The sequence below is a fragment of the Gymnogyps californianus genome, chromosome 7, assembly GCF_018139145.2.
Source record: "Gymnogyps californianus isolate 813 chromosome 7, ASM1813914v2, whole genome shotgun sequence".
NCBI lineage: Eukaryota > Metazoa > Chordata > Aves > Accipitriformes > Cathartidae > Gymnogyps > Gymnogyps californianus.
The window spans coordinates 37,385,101-37,408,815 of NC_059477.1; the positions used below are offsets into that span (position 1 = coordinate 37,385,101).

Consider the following 23,715-nt stretch of genomic DNA (forward strand, 5'->3'; position numbering starts at 1 on the left):
ATTGTTTCAGCAGGAATACAATCTGCTTTATAATCCCCAGTCAATTATAACAATTTAGTGCAAATTTAAGAAGAGTAGCAGCAGCTAAATAAGAAATGTTGTTTCTTTTTTTTCTGCCTGTAAGAAAGGAAGAGAAAATCATCATAAGAAAATCATAACGTGCTGTAAGATATCTCCCTTTGCATCTTCTCTGATCTTCTACCTTGTTTTTAAGAGACTAGAAAGGGAAAGCAAATAGTCCCTTTAGATCTGTTAGCTTCAAAAGAAGAGTAAAAAGGAATGTACTAGCAGTGAGAATGGTCTGAACAACAAACATAAGGAAAGATGAGTGTAATTATTTTTATTATTCTTAAGAGGCAAACCTATTGGAACTCCTTCGCTCACACAGAAAAGTTCATTTAACATGACCCAGGGGAAATACCAATTCTTATGGGAATCAGGGTCTTTTATATGCACTGTATAGAAATATATCCTTCAGTATCTTGGACTGTTAGTCTCTTCTGGGGAATTTGTGGTGGTTTTTTGTTTTGTTTTGTCTTTTTTTTCTCCTGCTAAAGAAAGGATGCCCTGAGGTAGGGTTTCTGTAAAACACTTTTCCCCCGCACACTAGGAATGTTTAAGAAGAACTATAAAAAGCCTTTCTGTATGTATAATTTATACGTTATGTATACATGTATGGAACTCCCACACATCAGAGTGTGACTTTGCTCTTACTGGGATTCAAATCTGTGTACTTAGGTTTCCCACTGGGCAAATCTCCTGAAAGGCCCCAAACATTTGATTTCTCAAGGTTGCGTGTGGGAAATTTTTCACAATCTCTTTCTGCCTCTTACACCTTTAATCTAAGTGCAGTGTCTTCACTGTACTTAGACTCTGCTGACCCTTCAGTCTCAAGTACAGTATCTTTATTTTGTCTCATGAGATAGACAATATTGCATGATGGCTGAAAGATACTTAATTGAGATAACATGAATTATTTGCGTATGCATTTTTATTAGCTTTCGTCAAAGATTTAGTTGTTTTATCAGTTTTAGGCTGGAGATGAGTAGCCAGACTTCAGACTTCAAAGCACTTAGTATTCTTGTCTGTTCTTTACTGTAGAAAAGAACAGTTGAAGTGGAAAGTTTTATGCAGGACCATATCTACAAAATCCATTGGTACTTTAGAAAAATTTAACAGTGGAATATAGAAAGTGATGAGGGGGTTTCCAGATTTCCGTGTTACTACCTTCTGAATTGCAGTTTTGGACTTTGATAAAGATGACAAGCCTGTATGCTGTAAAATGCCACAGTGGTCTGAATTCTGGAAAAGCATGGTTAATTAAAATTACAAATAAATAGAGGAAGCCACATTCTAGTCTTATTTTACACCAGTCCAAATCTGCCTGTCTTTACTTAGGTGCAATGGTATAAACAGCATTATGCAGGCAGTACTGTCAGGGAGGAATTGATAATTTCAGACAAACTTGTTCATTCTCCCTTAAGTGTTAGCTGTGTGGCCAGGCAGTGAGCAAATAAGAATTTTGGACACAAGATGCAAATAAGAAAATGCGATGAATCCACCCCAACGGACAACAGGCTGCCACAGAACTCCTTTTTGTAATGAGGAGATCCATGCAATGGCAGGTTAATTTGTGCAGTCTTACTTGGGGCTTTGGAGCACGCCTGGTAGGACAGGATTTGGGCATTAACAACAGAATTAACTGGGGGAGGAGGAGAATGGGCAGGTGAGAGCAGCAGGCATCAGGGTGAGTTGAAAAGTTGTTGAAGGGCCCATATATGTCCACAGTGGCTTAGTTGCTGGTCCCTAACCGGCCAAGAGCAGCAAGGAGTTTTGAATGCCAAAAAGAGAAGAGGCAGAGCTGGGGAGTGGGGAGCTGAAGAGGAAGGGTAGATTAAAATCTTTAGGTGTTACCTTGGACCATAATGTTTTAAATTTAATGTTGGGGGAGTTGTAAATATGTCAGTGTGTTAGTGTTATGTTCTGGATTTAGTATCTGTGCGTCACTGTAAAGGGATAGATGGAGTGAAATGGCAGAGTGCCTGCCTTCCAGAGCAAGATTTTCAAATGTATTTTCCTAAACCAACATAATGCAGTGTTTTCGAATGCCCAGTTATCTGAAAGATGATACAAGTGGATAATTTTATCAAACCCAATACCAAAACAATTCAGACTGAAATGAACGTTTGGCTGGACAAGTTTACAGGGCTGTCTTCTGAGACCTTCCTAAGGCTGGGTTTGCCATGTGAGTTGGCTGTAGTATTGAGCTCTCTACTGCTGTCGTGAAAGATGACCACGGGGTGCTACCAAAAGCTGGACCTGGCTGGAATAAAACAGGCTGCATGAGATTTTAAGTTCATTCAACTATCACTAAAAACACTGGCCAGTGAATGTATTACTGAGGCAGAGCTTTCAAAAGAAAGTCAGTGCTTTCTTAATGAGCTAAGTGATTTTTCCAACTTGAGTTACTAGAAATACTGTAAACGTTGTGTTTGTTTTCCATTTTCTCTCTCTTATGTTATTTGGCATGTTTGATTCTCTGTATTTGCTGTGGTCTCAATGGGTGTATATATAGCAGGATATCTTAGTTTTATTTTCAAGTTGTACAATAAATAATTCATCTTAAATATAACTTGATGATAGGTGCTACAAATAAATTGAACTCGAGTAATTTTAGTAATTGTGGGCCACACAAAGAGGGAAAAAAAGGAAGCGTATTTTTGTATTTTGTTATGTTCTCTGAAAGGAGCAGAAGCATAATTTCTATCATTAATCATCTAATGCACTTCCATTGATTTTCTTTTTAATAGAAAATGAAAGTAAAAGCAATTTAAAACCTATAATAATGTTAGAAAAAGAAGGGAAAAATTGTGAAAGATTCCTTAGACTGATTGCATAATGTAGAAGCACTCAGATTGCAGTTATTCTCTGGCCGAAGTAAATTTGAAACATTAAAAAATCATATTATTTTGTCTTTCTAGCCAGGCAGGGTGTGAACCACTTGCAATAAGAAAACACTTGTATTAAAATGAAAATGGTGCTAGACATTAATGTATCAATCCCGAGTTCTGCATTCAGTGTGTGGGTGGGAGGAGGAATGGGCTTTATAGCAATATATTTCTCTCCTACTTCTCCTTAAACAGTGGGCAGTCTTGGTTCACAGCTGAGGAAGCATTAAAACATCAAGTCACACAGCTTGGCAAAATTGACACGTACAGCTCAATTCTTTCAGTTAAATCATATATTCCCAACCAAATAATCGATAACCTCACCCATAAGTATCAAAGAAAAATTGTACTCTAAGAAGTTATTTTAAAATGGAACAGAGGTGAGTCCAGTTTAAGGCATTAAATGACAAGAAGTCAGCCTGCACTGATTTTACCGGTTTTAATACGCAGCCCTGGACATATTTAATCTGTTTCAGACAAACTGCTCCATTCTCGTGCTCGTGCTGGGGTGTTGGCTGAGAGGCTCTGAGCCATGAGGAGTGAATGGTGTGGGAGGGACGTGCGCCTCTGGTATGCAGACCTTGTGTACAGACCTCTTTATCCCTTTCCGTCTGGTGAATGCTGATGATCTGGAGCTGCAGGGGAGCTCTACGGTTCGGTCAGAGACGTGCACGTGGGGACGGCTGCCTCAGCGGGGGCTCGGCTGTGGCTGCGCTGGACGTGACCTCCCGCCAGGCTGACCCCCAGAAAGCTGCAGCTGGGACTCCTCTTTTTCTGAGGCTCCTGTACCTAGATTAACCTATCTTTTTTCCCCACATACATGTCTTATTGTGGGAAGGCTGCAGAGAGAAACCAACCCAAAGAGCAGCTAAAATGTGGACCTTTAACTTGAGAAGGATCTTCACAGTTTTGCATGCTTTTTTTCCTTCCCTTCTAATTCTATCCCAAACTTCTCCCCTTTCCCCTGTTACGGTCTCTTCTCCATGCTAATGCTCTGTACCCAACCTTTCTACCCAATTCTTCCCTGATGGCTTTTCATGCAAGTCATTTAAGTTGCTTTCCTTTATCTTTTCAGTTGATATTTACCATCTTTATTGCTTCCCAACCTCATCTCAGGCTCCTCTTGTTTGTTTATGGTGCACGTTGGTTGGGGTCTGTGTTTATTCAGCACTCTGTTTGCTCAGTGGCATTTGTTAGCCCTTTGGCTCTACTGTCGATATCATTAATAATTACAAAATGGGAAACTGGTGATCTCAGAGCCAGTTTCCCTGCTGCATAACTAGTTGTTCCAGATCTTCCTCAGTTATTTTTACTAGATTTGTGTCTGCGATGTCCTTCCTGGCGTCATTTGTTCTTTTCCTCAGGACTTACTTTTAATGATTATCTTATGGTTTGCTTCTGTAAGTCCAAACTTTGGATGCACTTCATTTCATTGCAGGGAGTGCTGCTGCATCTGGGGGGGTGTGGGTGTGGGGTGTGTCACAGTGGTGAACTTAAGTGTATACTTTTGTCCTTACAGAATCAGGGCCTTAGACTTAAACCTGAGTCTCAGCAAAGCCTTGTCTTATGTCTTCTATTATGTCTGCTTCTGGTCTCCTTCTATAATTAGGGGTTGTGTTAACATACCAGGAATAACATAAATATTCCACCTGGGATTTTGGAGAAACTCGTTGTAGGTATGAAGGAGCACCAATATAGAAAATAAATGAGGTCATCATGAGTTATGAGACTGTGCTTACAGTCAGCAAGTCTGGATTCTTAAAGTTATTTTCTTCTTTTTTTCTAACATTATCCCTGAACTCCTTTTTCACTTATCATTAGTGATATGTGTAAGAAATGATATGTTATCTTGTTACATTGAAGGATGTCCTGGTTTCGGCTGGGATAGAGTTAATTTTCTTCTTAGTAGCTGGTACAGTGCTGTGTTTTGGATTTAGTGGGAGAATACTGTTGATAACACACTGATGTTTTAGTTGTCGCTAAGTAGCGCTTATCCTAAGTTAAGGATTTTTCAGTTTCCCATGCTCTGCCAGCGAGGAGGTGCACAAGAAGCTGGGAGGGAGCACAGCCAGGACAGCTGACCCGAACTAGCCAAAGGGATATTCCATACCATAGAATGTCATGCCCAGTATATAAATGGGGGGAGTTGGCCGGGAGGGGCAGATCGCTGCTCAGGCATCGGTCAGCGGGTGGTGAGCAATTGCATTGTGCATCACTTGTCTTTTCTTGGGTTTTATTTCTCTCTTTTTTTTTGTTATATTCCTTTTCATTACAATTATTATTATTATATTTTTATTATTATTAGTTAGTATTATATTTTATTTTACTGCTCTTATCTCAACCCACGAGTTTTACTTTTTTTTCCTCGATCCTCCTCCCCATCCCACTGGGAGGGGGGAGGGGAGGGCAGCTGCATGGTGCTTAGTTGCTGGCTGGGATTAAACCACGACAAAGGGTAATAATAGTTATGCAACACAAAATGAGAACTTTTCTGAACAATGAGAAGGTAAACAGCTGCATTAAAATAATTCCCTTGACTTTACCTGCTAACGATTTTTCACGCATTCTTAGAATTTGAAGCCAGAGAAGATTATTACATCATTGTGTCTATACCTCTTGGGCGTTAGACTTCTTGTCTAGCCTCATAGGTCATCCCGTTGTTCCTGTACTAAGTCCAGTCATTTGATTTACACTACCGCACAGCTTTAGTTTTAGTGTTTGGCCTGAGTGTACCTTTCTGGAATTATCAGTCATTGTTTTCAGATGTTCTAATGACATTTAATTCCAGAGTTTTGAAACCACTCATTTAGGTTTCCCAAATTGAAGTGCCATGGTACAATATAATTTTACTGGTTGGTAGTTGATATTCTCACTCTTCAGCTTTTTACACTTTGGAAACTGTTGCAATGCATTTTTAAAGGAGAATTGATTATAACTTTGGTAAATGAATATGATTACCAAGACTGTCTGTAATTGGATTTGTACTTAAGAGGAACTGTATTTATCTTATCTTTCCTTATTGGATGCAATGCTATGCCTATAATATTTCTTTCTCAATACACTCCTTTTGTTAGGACTGTCTGTAGTGCTCTTAAGTCAGGCATGTGCCTACTGAGAGTGCTTGAGTTACCCCGGTTTGATGCTGACGTGTTTCTTTGGTGGTGACATAATGTCATCTAAGGATGCGTTCGGCGCCTCTGCAATTTGACAGCATACAAACGTTTGATTTCACTGTGTAAAAGTTTATAGAAGAAGTGTCTGCTATTTACTTTTAATTTAAGATAAATGTAGTTAAAGAATATAGCTTCCATATGCTCCTGCGTGCCATATGGTGGCATACAAACATACTCTTGTGGGTGTAAATATAAAACCAGAAGACAGAGACTGTTGTACTGAATATCCCATTAGCAGTCCTTGTTCAGTATCCCGACAGGACCCCATACCAGCAGAAAGGGAAATTTCCTCCCCCAGCTGTACATTTAACACTTGACTTATGCCTTGAAGCAAAGCGGTTGCATCTGCAGCTATTTTCGTTGCTCATATTAATTGCTAGCTTTTGTTTGCACCTTAACGGGTGTATCCACACTGTCCGTTAAACAATTCCAGCCCTGCCCTGAAAAAAAGATATTTTGTTTTAGCATTTTAAACCTGGTTACTTTTCAGTTTAATTCATGATCTTGTTTTTATCGTTACGAGAGGAGGTGTACTTTTTTTTTTTTTTGTGCGAGCCATTGGTTTATATCAACAGAACTGCATTAAATTGTCATCCTGCAGCTTGGCCCCAAGTGTTTAATTCCAGTTTGGTGGCGTTGACTGGTGGTAATAAGAAAGAATAGCGGGAGTTCAAAAGGAAGTCCTGCATTTCCCCTCTTTGTGGGAATCAATATTATAATTCGAAACCCTTTATCTGGCAGTGTCCTGTTACTAGCTTTTTCTATTCATATGTTTGTGTCCATTTGAAATGCTGCAGATGGTAGAAATCACACATTATGTCTAGGAGGGATTTATCGTTACTATGTGATTTTTTTTCTCACTGCATAGGGCTGCAAATGGACTGCATTTGCCCTCTGGTGGTATCCCACTTAAAAAAAACCAATGAGATGTTGACATAGCAGACATGGCTTTGCGGTATGAGTTTATTTAAAACCATTGTGACAGAACTGAGGATTACGGGGAAATATTTTTTATGCAACATAAACCACACATGAGCCAAACCAATCAGTAGTTTGAAACCACTGAGGATAAATAATTTTACTAACTTTCCTGAAGGTCCACTGAGAACAAATTTGTCTCATTCTGTTTCCAAAAGTGCCTGTATTTGAAAATATTTTCCTCTTAAAAGTTAAAGCTAACTTAACTGGGAAATAAGTTTGCAGCAGGCAGCAATGAGGTGACTAGTTCCTGAGCGAACCACTGGAGTGGATCTGTCAGCTCTGCTGCTTCCTGTCTGGCCCTTCTCAATCCATTAAAATGCCCTAATGGGCTTTTGTTTTATTATTTAATTTATTTTAGCAGCTCATGCTGCTCACCTCAAGCATAGTTGTAAGCATGTAGCAGAAATCCTGCCATTTCTTATGACTGACATGCTGTAAAGATCAGGCCCATTAAGCTCAGGCTTTTGAAGACAATTCAGTTCAAACTGAAGAAGTTATGCATTGGCATCGTCTTTGAAGATGTTTGCAGACTCTCGAGTGCAAATGAATTCCCTCCTAATATGACTGAAATGCACTGTACCACTTAGGCCAGTCTGTGGAGGCGTGGGGTTTTGGTGTGTAAAGGTACCAGATGTTCATGGCTGGCATTTTATTTTGTGCATATAAAACAAGAAGTGCCTGCTCTCCCAGCAAAGTGATGCAGCTGCCAGTTGGGTCACCAAAGAGGTGGTCATCTGGGCCCACCAGCTTAGTAATAATACTGTTGGCATTGATAAGTGCAAAAGTCCAGGAGAGTGGGAAGCAAGCAGAATGTTTGCTCTTTAGGTATTATTTTAGGCATCAAAAAAAGCTTTTTGGATTCCTTGCTCTTTGGCCGCTGCCTTCTCTCCTTGCTGACACTGAGGCTTTGTTGCTCTGTCAGGAATGACCAGATTGAATTACCAGGATCTGTACTTATAAAAATTCCTAAAGTAGAGAAGAGAAGCAATTCTGTATTTTCAACCACCTGCCTGTCCCTAATCACCTCACAGGAGATCCTTCTCCTCTCCTCCTTTAGGTCTTATGTCTCTTACTAGACTATCCATTATATTTTCTTCTTTTCAAGTTCTGCTTGTCTACATGCTTATACATGTATAATCCACTATATTATTTGTTATTTTAATTTAACTTTCTTCTACCCATGTTTACTATTGCCACTAATTTCTTTAAGCTCCATGATGTCTGTCAAATATTTGCCCTCATCTCTCATGTCCTTATATATCCATCACTTTCAGCATCTAAATAGGCTCAGCGAACTCAGTGAATTATTTCTCTGTTTAAAATTAAGGACATTTGTGCAGAAGATCGGGCCATTAGATAATAACTCATTGCAGCATGGAGCGTCTGGTTTAACATCGATATTTAGAAGTTCCCTCACTTGTGTTGCCATTAATAAATGTCAGGAATGAATTGTGATCTTCTGTCAGATAGTAGTAAACATTGCAACATGACGGTTTATTATGCAGTTGCAAATATTGCTTCATGGGGCTGGCAGCGTAGGATATTGTTCACTTCCCTGCAGACGCTAGCAGTTGTAGTTGATGCTGAGAAGTATGTATGGTTTGCATACACTTGGCCATACTTCACGTGAACACGTTTGCGTTGCCAAATCTTTGGTGTCCTTGCTGAAGGTATTGAGTCTACACAGACCTTGGGCATTAGAGTCTATTACTTGTTTAACCTTCCTGAAGAGGGCAATTATCCCGCTTTCCCATACAGAGTGGTGACCTCTGTCCTCACACTCACGTAATTGAGAAGGGGAATGTCTCCGACTTTCTGACTGCCAGAGTTGAGAGATAGAAAGGGTCACAAGGATTGAAAGCGAAAGGCAAGGATCAGCAATTTAGAGGTAGTTATTAATATGCTGATTTATTGTCACTTGAGTCTAAAGAGACTTTTAACAATTGCCTGCCTTTTGCACGGTCTTCAAAATGCTGATTTTTTCCTTAGAAATCTAATTACATTTTAATAAGATGTTTTTTTTATTTCCAGGTGGTTGCCAACCCATGCCTTGCTCCCATACAATACTGTAGTTAAAAACCAAAAATCGTGTATTCATTGCAAAGTTACACACCAGTAAATCCTTTAACTGTAAGAAAACAGAGAGTTATTTTTCCCTTTTTCTTCATGCACTCCTAGTTACATTAAGTGCTGGCAACAAGGAAAAATATATGCAGCCTCAAAAACCTGAATTATTTAGGAATCTCCATAAAATAATATCACAGGTTGTTAAAGTTAAATAATAAAATCTGGATTCAATTATTTCGTCTTCTGTAGCTTTACGATACAATGTGTGGACTTGCCTGAAATCAGAGAGCCTGACATGACTAAACTCTTGGGGCCAAATTCAATTCCTAACTCTGTCCCTGACTATTACTTTAATCAAGTCACAACCTATCTTTGCTTTGGTTAACCTACAATGTAAGATATAAATAGCCTATAATCTTGGAAGTTTTGTGAGAATTATTATTAATGAAATGAAAGACTTCATGATGTGCAGGCTATTTTTATTTATTATAATTACTTATTATTAATTCACTGAAACTTTAGCAAGTTTTATTATAGGCTTCCTGTGACTCAGATTTATACATTAATACTTTTGTCCTCCATCATGTCTATATAGTGCCATTATCCACCCTGAAAAATTAATCATTACAGTCCAAAAAAGGACAGGGGTGTTGAAGGAAAAGGGCATTGACCTAAAATAAAACCGGGGGGGCATCAGTGCATCTAAGTCCTGGGCTGTGCTCTTGCAAAGCCCGTTTGACTCTTGCCTGGCCCCAATGGCATCTACGTCCAAATTCAGAGACCTCAGCCCCAGCCTGGCCCTGTGCCTGTTGTTTCCTATTGCCATGGCCCAGTCTTAGAGACCTGGTGAAGCTTTGGGCAGGGGACCAGAGAAATGCATCGCATTTGAATGTGGGCTGCAGCGTTGATAGTGCTGTATGTGAAGGTAAAGCTCGGTACGTGCGCAGGGGCTCTGCCTCTGCCCGTGTGCGAAGGCACTTCAGGTGGGATGGAGCTCGGCAGAGTGACACTCCTCAGCTGAGACCTACAGAGCAGTTGTTTTTTGTGGTTTTTCTGTTAATGGATCCATTTAATAGTGCTCTTATAGCAAGCTATCGTGCACCGTAAAAGCAGGCTTCTAGTAAAGTGCAGTAGCTGCAGCCCCTTTCTATCATGGCTGCAGGCTGAACGCTCATGCCCTTCCTCCTAAACATCTCCATTTATGCAAGAGATTTAAAGGTTCAGATGGCCAGAGAGTGGGAGAGCACAAGGGGTAGCACAATATCTAGGGAACTCAGTTTGGAGGGGGCAGACCTGGTGTTTACACCTTGCTGCAAGAAGCGTTTAGCTGTAGCATCTGCTGCTCAGACAGAGCAGAGGTCACCACTGTGCATGGGAAAGCTGCTCAGACAGTTGTTCCCTTCATCTGAAATATGGAAAAGATGGCAGTTTTGGAGAAGAAAGCTTTTTTTTTTTGTATTTTTCAATTTTATTTTTTTTTCCACTTTGAAGCAGTTTCAGTTCCATGTATAGTGTGTGCATCACAGCTTGGGAATCCTGGCCTCGACCAAATATGCTTTATGGCACATAGCCGCAGTATAATATCTTTTCTTGTGTAGTCGTACAATGTATCATTGGTTAAACTGTTGCCCCAACCCTTAAAATGACTGCCTCCTTGAGAATATTGAATTTATATCATCATTTAGATAACAAACTGCTCAAATAAGAATGTGTCTTTATGGTTTTGTGACGCTTCTAGCACATCTTTGAGTGACGCATGAATAATGACCTAAAAATAAATCAGCTTTATCCTATTAACCCAGAAGAGTGAATCTCTCATAGAACACAAGTACTGACTGCTTAGAGTGTAGTACAATATATATAAGAATATAAACATTTCTGTACCTTTACTTTTCAGCTGTTACATGCCTGTCAGAGCAGGACAACTCTGCCGATGTCGGTGACTGCATGCGGTGGGCAGGAGCTATGCCGTCTCTTGTACAGGAGTGTCTCGTTCCCTGCAAAGATGACTGCACGTTTACCCCCTGGTCTAAATTTACAGCATGCTCGTTTGACTGTGAATCAACTAGAAGTAGGAGACGGTCACTCACAGGTATAGTCTTTTATAGTATTTATCTGATGGTGATACTCGTGAATAATGTTTCTCAGATGTTGGTGGACTGACATTGGGGTTTTGGGAAAATCCAGACAGAATAGTAATCATCCTTAACTGATTTTTCATCTGATACTGATCACTGCCTGCTTTATGCACACGCATTTTGGTATGAGAATAGTGCAGAAGAACTTGGTGATGGAAAGCCATTTTTAGACAGAAACCAAATAAAATAGTGACTATGCATTGTGCAAGTTTATCTGACCTATTAAGCTGGGAAGCATGCAGCAGATACGTATACAAGAATAAAAATCAGTGTGTTTTTCTGTTTAAAACTGTTGAAATCTGGATGAAGTTTAAAGCTGGGAGCTTTGTGCTTAGCAGTATCCAGTAGTTCAACAGGGCAAATTAATACCATGAATAAAGAAAAACCAGTATCGTTAAAACAGTTTTGTTTGATCTTTTATATGTATTCATTAAACACGCTAGTTCAAACCATTTCATGGAGCAGTCTCCCATACTTGCTGTTGTGGTTTGTTATTATGTTATTTGAATGCTGACCAAACTGAAAAGCTTTAAAACTCTATAACATTAATAGTTTAGAGCCGCTTGTTTTGTTAGGAGTTGTCTTCCTCCGCCTCCCCCCCCCCCATAGCTGAATCAAATCAAAATGAATTATACTGTTTTCAGAAGGTTTACAAGAAATTTGCTGTTATTGTTATCCTGAACACTCATGTCTTTTCATATTTCTGTGTTGTGTTTGAGAGCTGTCGTGCAGCTGGCTTGAGTTTGCTCCGTTAATAGCGGTGAAACTTCAAAGACTTCTACTATGGAGTAAAATACTAACATTGCTGTGAAAATGTCTACTGTGATAATGCCTGGGAACTGAATGGCAGCAGAGTATGGTGGCTACCACTGCTCCTTTCTTCTAGACTCACTTGTACCCGGCTGCATGGCTATCTTGTTATTCAGTTTGTTACTGTTGGAATGATCCAAGTTTTTAGTAACTAACAATTACGGTATACAGACATAATCACTTCAAGCTGCCATTCGTGAGTATAGCTCATTAAAGGATAAAGATTTCTCTTTTACATAAAAATCATTATTATACCATGCTCTATTGTTTCTGTCAAAAAGCATATTCTAAAATGTTCTCTATATCAATGCCTGTATGTTTATAGTAGTAGAAATCCTCTATCCCTATCGGAACAGTAGGTGCCTGATCTTATAGAAAATATGATACTGTAAGAAATAAGTGAATACTTACTTCCAGGTAGTTTTAAATCTGAATTTTCTTTATGAACGTATGTGCAAGTTACAAAACAGTATGGTCCTACCTATCCCCTTTCTCACTCCATTCTACGTCAGACATAGATCCGTTCAAGTAAGTGGACAAAAAATAGTTTCTGATATTCAGGTTTTGATGGCTTGTCTCCTCACCCACACTGCATTTGTGACCAAACACCACCCGTCTCTCCCGTACGACCTTGCTGGGTTCCCTTCCTCCCACCAGGAAGGAGCTCGTGGTCTCGCCTGCTCCCAGCAAAGGGGTCCTGAAAAGCAAGTGTTGAACATGCAGCGGGTGTCCCAGGTGGTGCTGGGGTGGGGACAGCACAAAACCACAGAGAGCAGCGAGGGAGGACCAAATCAGACATCGGTTTTGGTTTGACCATATTTCAAAAGGGGAAGTCGATGAGATGAGTGCTGACCTGTATTTGCGTAAAACTTCATGAAAATTGGAGATGGCCAAAAGTCTTGAAAAAATCTCATCCATGTGAACTCAGTCCAAAGATTTAAGGCAAGTGTTATTTTGGGAAGTACTTCGTGATGTTGAGAGAGTCCTTTATCCATTTGTATTTCACCTTTCTGTAAGTGTGCATGAATTGTTCCTCCTTGTTCATCACTGTGTGTCTATGCTCAAGTGAATGCTTCAGCTTCATTATAAGAGTTCATTAACAATGTCATTTAGTGGGAATCTGCTAATTGTTTGCTAAGTATTTGCTTGCCTCCCACTCAGTTTTTAATAGTATTATTCATTTTACTTTGTAAGTAATCATAGACTCTACATATAAAATTAGTCATTACTTAAAAAGCCAAAGACTTATTGCAGAACATATCAAAATTCAAAGTCATTATAATGAAAACACAGTTTTTAGGTAAGTCTTCAGTTAATTAATATAGTCAGTTAATTCACTGTACTACGGATACAATGCATTTTCTGTAGGAAGGTGTATTTTTAACATTTTATGTAATTTTTATGTACAGTATGCACTACCTGATAATATTTAATGTATATAATATTTGTTAGTGTTCAGAAATTTAATTTAAAAAAGAAAAAACTGTTTAATTGAAGGATTTATGTCCTTGAAAATTTTGGAGATGGTATTTTTAATAGTAATTTTTAAAGCAGTCTGTGAAGATGATAAAAATATCACCATTACTAATTCTAAGACTACTTCTTTGTGAAGAGTATGGGATGAATGTCACTTTTGCCCTCAAAATAGGGCTTTCATAGCAACTTCGTTAGAGGGATGATTCCTACAAAACAGATGGCAGGGCAAGTTGGAAAAAAGTGTCATATAAGTGTGAGATTATTAGCATCCTTACCTGTGTCTGATGTGCTTCATGTAATAATGGCAAAACATGGGCAAATCCCAAATTCCCATGTTTACTAATACAATGCAGAACATACAGGTGTACATATACACTGAGTTTGTGGCTTCTGTCAGCTCGTCAAACATAAAATGCTGGAAATGCCACTAGAGAGCTCCCAATCTGTTTAAAGCCTTTTAAAAGACTTTCCTTTAAGTATGTGGAGTTGTACCTCTTATACCTTACTTGAATTTGCTCATAAATATATATAAAAATATAAAAAATATATTAAAAAAAATATAAAGATGTTGGCAATATTTGATTTCTTTGTGTTTATTTTCCCTGTGTGCTGGCAAACTTTACATTCCCCAGAACTCTGGAAGTACAATTTTGAAAGAGCTGGGGCTTGAAGGACAGTGATATTAAGGGCCTGCAATTGGTGCCCTTCTCTTTGGAGGTACATGTTTGTATGCAAACAGGTATTGACAACAGCCAGCTTGTGCTCCTACTGACATGTGGTTTAATGACTCTTCCTTCCAGACTAGAGAGAGAGTTGTTGGGTTATATAACTTATTTTTTTGTTTTGAGTATCTTATTTGTGTGCAATACCAAAGAGAACACATTTCTTTTGGGATCAAAGCTTTAAAAACTTTTTGCAGAAGTATTTTTAGCGCATCCAAGATCCCCAAAGAATGTTTTGAGGATGGGATACCGATGAGGTTTGTTAGTGAAGATTAATACTCCCCTTCTGCGCAGATGCCAAATGCAAAGGCGTTCCTGAGCTCAGCCAGCATAAAGATTGCTCCATGTCATGTTGGCTAACCCATGCCAAGAAAAGCATTGATTTTATCTTTAGAGGCTGTATACAGACCTTTGTTCCCTGGAGCAGCTGTAGGGATGCAGGGAACATGAATTCTCTTCTTTACGTTATCTCTCCTTGTACCAGGGACCTCTTCTTATGCCTAGAAGTCCTCCAGGAACAGGGCATGGAGCGTGCAGTTGCAGAGAGCTGTACCACAGGTTTATTTGAATGCTTCTGCTTCCTGAAGCTACTGAAAGATCTGTAAAGAGCCTTCGTTTAAAACCTGTTGAAGGAATAGAGCAAAAGAAAACATTAAACCAAATATAACCATTGAAATGCTTTCCAGCCCTAATAATTTACTGAGGATTATCTTTTCTGTTTTCTTCAAAGTACAGTTTGTGCGCAGAGTGCATCTTTAACTAATTTGTAAAGTAGCGTCAAAGAAGTTGTGGCTAATGTAGAGTCCTCTGGAAGTTGTCCTGGCAACCATTGATTGCGAGCAAACAGAGACAAAACAATCAATTTATTTTCATCAGATAATTAGACAAAGATGATATTATATAAAATTACTAACCATTTTGTGGGCAGACCGTTACTAGAGTAAGACTTTGCATTTTGCTCCTTGCCGTACCCACCAAAACAGTATTTCCAAGTTCTCTGGTTGCCCCTGGAGATAAATACCTTGTCCTTGCACTCCAGAGCACTGGCAGCAGCTAATAGATGCTTCGGAAGTGTTCCTGGATATTAACATTCAGATTGTCTTGGTTCTAATGTGTTGAATTCATGCAAGTATAAATAATATGACGCGTTGTTATCAGAAGTAGCAGATGTTAAGCTAACGAACAGATTTCTGTGGTTGGAACAGGGCGAAGCAGAAAGCGAGACAAATGCCAGAATACAGAAGTTTATCCTCAAGTTGAAACAGAGCTGTGCCCCTGCGAGGTATTTACCTCCCAGCCCCATGGAAATTGGTCCGACTGCATTGTCGGAGGAGGTACATCCGAGCCGCAGTTGGGAACACGATCCCACGGAGACGCCAAGGAGTGTGGCAAGGGTGTACGACTGCGAGCTATTGCCTGTTATGATAAGACCGGCAGACTCGTGGAACCATCTCGCTGTAGCAGTTCGGGTAAGGAGATTTTAAAAAGCGTACAACACGTGTAAATAGCCCTGATGCTGAGCACAGTTACCCACGCAACGGTTCATTTTGGAGCCTGTCATAGGTGTGTACCTGTTTACTTGCTGGAACACCTATGACAAGGTTACCGTGAGTGTTGAACACTGTTCTTTGAGTATCTTCTGATCGCTCTTAATACTGAAGTTTTCCTCAGTATAAGGGTGTGCTGGCATTTCTACAACGGAAATGAAGTAAAAGAGGGCTAAAGTTGGCTACGCTGTCAGAATACCAGAGGCATTTCTTTTATTTGTCTGAAAATCCCATAGAAGTATAGGCTTAGGAGAAGGTGTATTTCAATCAGCATTTTGTTTGAAGGTATCTCCTACTTCAGCTTTTACTTGTTTAGAAATTTTTATTCCTTTTCACTAAATTTGGAGGTTCGTACAGTTATTTTCACTGAGGGAATCAGGAATTTTCTTGAGATAATCATATTTAATTACAACCCCCCTGTGATGTCACCTGCTGTCACTCATGCCAAGCACACATGACTTCAGCAGCCAGTGGTCTCATCCTTGCAATTTTGTGCCAGTCTCAAGCTCAAATTGATACACGCATATTCAGCGTCACTATTTGCTGGAGCTCTGGGCTGCGGTTCTGTCCACTTATATTTCACATATAATCAAGTAGCCTATATCAAACAGAAGTAGGGCAGAATTAGAAGCAGAGCAAGCAGGAAATGTCATTCGATCTGGATGTTTTCTCCCAGTTGCCATGATTTGCAGTTCATCACAATCATTACGCTAAATCAATTTGCAGACAAAAGTCCTTATCTTAGGGGCAAATTCTGTACCTGTGCTGACCCCAAAACACTAATGCTCTCTGACTTCCAGTCAAAAAACTTAGGACACCACACAATGTGATGTAGTAGGTTGGAAGGGTGCTGGTGAGCTATATGATGGGAGAGGGCGAAATGATGTCTCAGGAGGAGATTAAGTAATACAGTGGGAACCATTAATGTTCCTGAGTATATAAGGGAGCAGAGAAAGAAGTGGGGCTGTTCTGTGGAGGGTCTTCAGGATGAGGATCAGCAGTCTGAGCCGCATGTAATGAAAGGAAAAAAACCCACCCTAATGAAGTGATTCAGTCCTGGAGTGAATTCCTCTCGCAGCTGTTGATGGCTGTTCCAGCTGGCTGCACGGATTCATAAAGCAGCTTTCCATGGTTTGTGTTTCAACAATGTGCTGTTGTACCAATTGATTATGCCTCTGTGGCCCATGAAGGAGGAATGCTATACCTTTCCCCCACAACATTACCTTTTTTTCTGCAAAAAGGGAGCTGGTGGGTTTTGAAAGGTAGATTTGCCTGTGCCATGACTTGCTCTTTCAAAAAAACTCAGGGTTTTTATCACTATTAAAAAGAGGAGGTTGTCTATGCATGGGGCTTTTCTGAATAACCTTGAAGCCTGTTTTCTGTCAGTGATATTTATGTGGCATTTTTAATGGTGTGGCTTCTCATAGGGAGTGGTAGCTCAAGGGGATTATTGTTGGCTTTCTTGTCTTCAGCTTTTTATCTGGGCAGAAATGATTGCAACACGGCCCCGGCACAGGACCCATGTCAGAGCTCAGAGGGGTGGTCAGTACTGTACAGCAGAGCCCTATTGTATGCCCTTCCTCCTGCACTCTATTTACACAGTGCTTTGAAGACCTTTAGGTTTGGAAGTGGGATGTAAAGGAAGGGTGAGAAGTTTCCACCTTCTGGATGCCCCATAAGAGTTCACTTAAGGGTGAACTATTAATCTCCAGCCAGACCCCTGTTTAATACCCAGGATGTATAAGCTCCTAATTGCTACCCAGCGTTGAACACCTTCTGTTCCCTGCAAGGCAAGCAGGAAAACAGCATTGCCTTGGTCTCCAGAGGACATGGATATTTTGGTGACTTTGGATGTAGAGTGCCCAAAAGTGAGCAGAAAGCTCCATAGGCTCCACTTCCATCACTTGGGACCCGCCTTCCAACCAGAGCAGTTAAGTGAAGATAAGTGTATTGGGTTTGCGTGGCAAGGTTTTGGTAGCGGGGGTGCTACAGGGGTGGCTTCTGTGAGAAGCTGCTAGAAGCTTCCCCTATGTCCGATAAAGCCAATGCCAGCCGGCTCCAAGACGGACCCGCCGCTGGCCAAGGCTGAGCCCATCAGCGACGGTGGTAGCGCCTCTGGGGTAACAGATTTAAGAAGGGGAAAAAGAAAACTGTGCTACTGCAGCCGAAGAGAGGAGTGGCAATATGTGAGAGGAGCAACTCTGCAGACACCCAGGTCAGTGAAGAAGGAGGGGGAGGAGGTGCTCCAGGCGCCGGAGCAGAGATTCCCCTGCAGCCCGTGGGGAAGACCATGGTGAGGCAGGCTGTCCCCCTGCAGCCCATGGAGGTCCACGGGGGAGCAGATATCCACCTGCAGCCCATGGAAGACCCCACGCCGGAGCAGGGGGATGCCCGAAGGACGCTGTGACCCCGTGGGAAGCCCGCGCTGGAGCAGGCTCCTGGCAGGACCTGTGGCCCCATGGAGAGAGGAGCCCAGGCTGGAGCAGGTTTGCTGGCAGGGCTTGTGACCCCGCGGGGGACCCACGCTGGAGCAGTCTGTTCCTGAAGGACTGCACCCCGGGGAAGGGACCCACGCTGGAGCAGTTTGTGAAGAACTGCAGCCCATGGGAAGGACTCACGTTGGAGAAGTTCGTGGAGGACTGTCTCCCATGGGAGGGACCCCACGCTGGAGCAGGGGAAGAGTGTGAGGAGTCCTCCCCCTGAGGAGGAAGGAGCGGCAGAGACAATGTGTGATGAACTGACCCAAATCCCCATTCCCCGTCCCCTGCGCTGCTCAGGGGGAGGAGGTAGAGAAACTCGGGAGTAAAGTTAAGCCTGGGAAGAAGGGAGGGGTGGGGGGAAGGTGTTTTTAAGATTTGGTTTTATTTCTCATTATCCTACTCTGATTTGATTGGTAATAAATTAATTTCCCCAAGTCGAGTCTGTTTTGCCCGTGATGGTAATTGCTGAGTGCTCTCCCTGTCCTTACCTCGACCCACGAGCCTTTCGTTATATTTTCTCTCCCCTGTCCAGCTGAGGAGGGGAGTGACAGAGCGGCTTTGGTGGGCACCTGGTGTCCAGCCAGGGTCAACCCACCACAATAAGCCTGATATTTATGGTCTCTAGAGCTGGGAGCTTTCAAAATGCACTTCTGAACACATTATTGAATTAGTGATAGAAACAAATCATTATCCAATTAATAATTAGCAGAATGTTATTCAACCATAATAGAGAAGAACAAATTACAGAAGCATGCAGAATTGCTAAGCCCTGAGAAATTATTCATGACAGGTTTTTTTTAAGCAGCTCAGTTTGTCTTGTTCACAATTAGTATCAGGTGACCTTTTAACATTTGCTAGCTGACATATTTATGGCTAATTAAGCCATTGCCTTATATATTGAATGCCAATCACTGTGATATTTAGACATTGTTCTTGCTTTATGAGATATGGGGGTAAGCGTGTTCCTCTTTTATTCCTTTCAGGTCTTCTGACTTCTCTTTGTTTCGGGCTCTTTTCCTTTTGCAGGACAGTGCTTTTCCTTCCTTTCCCTTGAACCAGGACAGAAGTGAGAAGTTGTAAGACTTAGAACTCAGTTCTTTGCTAGGTCCTTTTGAAGAACTTTTACAAAATATAGAAGGACAGATGTAAGAATGCAAACTTTGCCTTAGAAGTAGATTTAAGTTTGTCCCAGACTTGATAATGCCATGAGTACAAAGTATAGGATAATAAAAATGGTGTAGAATAGAATAGGTCAGTTTGTAGCTTTTCTAGAGAGCAAACTCTGGGCTCTTGCCTTCTCGCAGCAATGATTTTCACTTCTCCTGACTGAAACCTGGCTGTTGAACTTACCACTTCAGTAGGGTGTAGTTCACTCGAGTCAATGTGACTTATTATGTGAATGTATCATAGTTATCAAGTGAATGTACTGTGAGTTTGAGTCTAATGTAGAAATTAATCACTGCTCAGAGGGGTTCAGGGTCTGAGGCCCTGATCTTACACTGAGCTTTGTGAGCAATTCTGCATTTGCCACTTGGGCGGAAAAAAAACCAAACCAAAAAACCATTAAAGTCTGTTCATCTGTGTTTGTCAGTAGTCTAGACTCCAACTCTCCTAAGCCTATTATCTGCAAATATATTAACCCTTTAAGCATACGTTCTCAACAGGAAATGGATTTTCTCCCCATTGGTGTAGTTACCGCATACAGAGTATCCCAAGGTCCAAAAACAGTGAAGACAAAAGCATTCCAGTTGTGCCTTAATGGAAATGCGCTACTAGCTTGCCTGGTGTCTACAGGTTCTTCTGCCAGGACTGGAGACCTGGGCTGGAGGGACCTCTGCCCTGACCCAGCACAGCTGAGCACTTGTGTGAATACTTTGTCAACTGTAGTGGGTACACAGGTCACACCTTGACTAATTTACCTATCCTCACTGCAATTTCATCTTGGGTTAGCTCATGATCATTAGATACGACAAGCTTAAAGATACAAATCCCAGACTTTTCTGAATTTTATTCCTTTCTATACAAAACCTTTTCTCTGATGTCCAGAAAAAACACACCGTAGATTTTTTTCATGACTGGGTTTTGTGATTAGTCTACTGCTTTATTTTAGTGGTGTCGTCATTTCCCTTGATCGCCCATTCAATAAGCTCAAGAAATGAGTGACCTGCAGTTTCCAAATCGAGCTAATTCTTTTTTCCTGGATTTGGTTCACTCTTCTTTTCCTTCCTTTAATTTGGAAATGCACTTACGAAATTATTGATAGAGGTGACTATCTCTGACTACATTAGAAAAATGTAATTGATATTTTTGCCTCAATTTGTCTTCCCATCAGAAGACTGGCTTATATTGCGTTCAGCTCACCGCTAGTCCAGAGGGTCTTCATTCTCTGGCTGGTGTTTGAAGCATCCTCTTTGGACGTGAAATTGTCCTCTTAATTGCAGTTCATCCACTTCTGAATCTGTCATCCGAGTTCCTCGTACTAGTTTTGAATTTCCACCTCCTTTGTTTTGAATTATTTCATGTAGTTCCTTTGCCTCTCTTTTTTGTGGGTTTTTTTTTAATCTTAGAGGAACAAAGGGTGCCTCATCTGTTCCAAATCAAAGGCTGGAAATTTCTGTGCTCTCGCACAGAGGTTCTGCTTTTGATCCGACGGGCAATTTATGGAAAGCAGGAATTTATGAAGAGCGCTTATACTATTCAAATTATGCTGTGCTCGCAACAACAGGAACCTGGAAGAAAGACACAACAGACAAATAGATCCTGGCTTTAAATCACAGAGTGGTTAGCTTCAACCTACAGTCACCTTAAAAAGCTTTAATTATCTCTAAATTTATGAAGGGCACGGCAGGGATGCTCATATACCTCCTTATTCTCGACAGTGCAGTGTTTTGTTTTACGTGGTTTAGTTGCGGGTGAAGAAATCAAAGAGGGCTGGGGTTGCTCAGAGGGTTCCCTGGCACCTGCTGACGCAGGGGTGTCACTTGGTTCCTCCCAGTCAGGTCGGTGTAACACTGCTACTGGGAATGCTGCTGGCAAGGTCACTCCTTGAAAATGTCAGGTTTAATCCTGGACGGGTGGGATTAGCAAACAGATGCACCAGGAGGAGTTAAAAATTCTGGTGACATGAAAACTCATAGTTTTTGTGGTTGCTGGAGGGATGTTCCCTGCTCCGAGGCACTTCAGAGCAGTGTGTGCCAGCAGTGATAGTGCTGCTTCTGTCCTGATCAGCCGTGTCCCCAGCGTTGAGAGATTTAGGACAGTATGCAAAGGTCATGGATCAGGAATTTCAACTCCTACTGCTGAAAACCAGGTAGTGCCAAGTCTAACAAAGTTTGATTTTCTGAAAGGTCAGCCCAGAGTATTGCTGTATTTCTACCGGGGGCGTTCCTCTGGGGTTTATGCTCCCTTATTTGAAAATCCTGGCCACCAGCTTGATAGACATGGCATGACCTACCTGTGAGTTAACACAAGGACTTGCTCTGAAACCCTGCAATGTGTGAATCCCTGCACTGTTATTTTAGGAGAAAATGAGCTATTTTCAGGTAGCTTTTAGTCACTAGATTTTAATAATTGTTCTGCAAAATGATATTTGTGTAGCTGAAAAAACTATAAGCAGAGCTTAATAGGTTAAAGAAATGTGAGCCAAGTCTATCCTGGACTGATAGGAAACTTAGCTTTCCTACAAGGTAACAATTTTGGGAAAAAAAAAGTTGGAAAAGCTACGTTGAATAAATGCCTGTTTATTTTTGAAAGTGTATCTATTCTGGCAATTACTGTGGTATACATTTTTTCCATATCTGGTAAATTGTATTTTGAAGAATGAAATTGTTGCAGAAGTCCCTGATTTTGTTTTGAAAATCTTCAGAAGTAGAAACTTTTCTGAACAGAAGTTTCACCTGTGTTTTTGAAAATATTCCTAAGTATTTAATTTCATTCTTAGACTAAATGAAATTTTATACTGAAATTTCATTTTTTAACACAAACCATTAATTCCAGAATCCAACTAGTTTTAGTTTTAAGTGGTTTCTGTACTTCCATAAACAGCATCCTACACACTTCTTATGGATGAGACCTCATTTCTGGAGGCCTCATTCTTGACAGCCTCATTTCTTTTCCAAGGAAAATGGGCAACTCTGCCTAGGCTGTCCTCTTCCCAGCTCCAGACCCCACACGTGACAGCCTCGGGATGCCTCCTCCTCCCTAAAAGTGTGGGAGTAGTAGGTGGTCTTGGCACCATCAGTTAATGATAACATGTAGACCCCGTGTTCAGACTAGCCTACCCTTTTTTTGGCATTTGAGTTTAATTAAATATTACAATACTCCTGTTTCTCTCTGTGGTTTCCCCTATGTGGCTCTGCGGTATTTCTCTGTGGCCTTTTTATCACAGAAAAATGACTGTATTACTTAGCAGGACAAAGCTTTTCAAAGACTTCTTGAGGAAAAAGTTTCAGCTAAAAATTCACCTTATTTTCTGCCCATCCCATCCCCTGGCATGGGAATTAAGGCTGGGTTTGGATCACGGGTGGCCGAAAGGTGTTGCCAGCTGCAGACAGGGCTGTCCTACCCCCGTGTCCCCACTTCAGGATTCTTCAAAGCCACTGTTGCCTTTTACTTGGTTTTCTGTTATCTCAAAGCTAAATAGCTTCTAAATTTAGCCCCAAAATCCTAGCTGGGTTCTCCTCTGGACCTCTATCTGACATTTCTACACATCTCCTTAGGTGTGCAGTGACACTCTTAATTACAGCTGTGGCTGCCAGGGGAGCTGTAAGCACAGAAACAGAGCCCGTAAAGGACTTGCCCTCCGTTTCTTGTTTGACTACAGGATTTTTACATATTGCTCTCATAACAGTGCTCAAAGAATGTTGATTTATTCCCTATCTTTTCCATTCCTTTTTTCCAAAATCTATTCACCGTAAGAAAATTTAGCCACAGTTGTTCGTTCCTGGATGTTAAAAGACTTATCAAATGAAACTGGATCACAAGACAACTGTTCAGACATCGCTGTTCTCTATGTTTTTCTGGCAACAGAATCAAAGGTAAACAGCTGTCAAAAAAGTTTTTACTGAATGGGTCAAACTGGCTATCAAAGAAGCTTATTTAAAGCAAAGTAAGACTTCCCCCGAGGCACTAGTACGTAGAAATGCACATTCTTCTAGATCTTTATCTTCTTACAGAAAGCAAGCGTGCATCTTATGAGGAAATATTTAGAGGATTAGCTATTTGAGCAGCATACTCTGTAGGTGCTGCATTTAGTCATAGTGACGTCTGTTATTACTTCTTGGCTCTAAATAAAAATCTTTATAGCATGTCTTTTTGCCCAGATTTCTTTTATGCTTTTTGCTGCATTCCATAAAATGACCCTTTTGAAGAGGC

At 40.9% G+C, this 23,715-nt stretch overlaps 1 protein-coding gene across 1 annotated transcript in view; it reads left to right on the plus strand.

Moving 5' to 3' along the window:
* THSD7B (thrombospondin type 1 domain containing 7B) overlaps positions 1-23,715 on the plus strand; it is a 276,547-nt gene that overhangs the window by 160,740 nt on the left and 92,092 nt on the right. The window contains exons 13-14 of the mRNA XM_050900047.1: positions 11,067-11,261; positions 15,521-15,784. Of these exons, the coding sequence (XP_050756004.1) occupies positions 11,067-11,261; positions 15,521-15,784 (459 nt within the window). The remainder of the gene's footprint in view (positions 1-11,066; positions 11,262-15,520; positions 15,785-23,715) is intronic.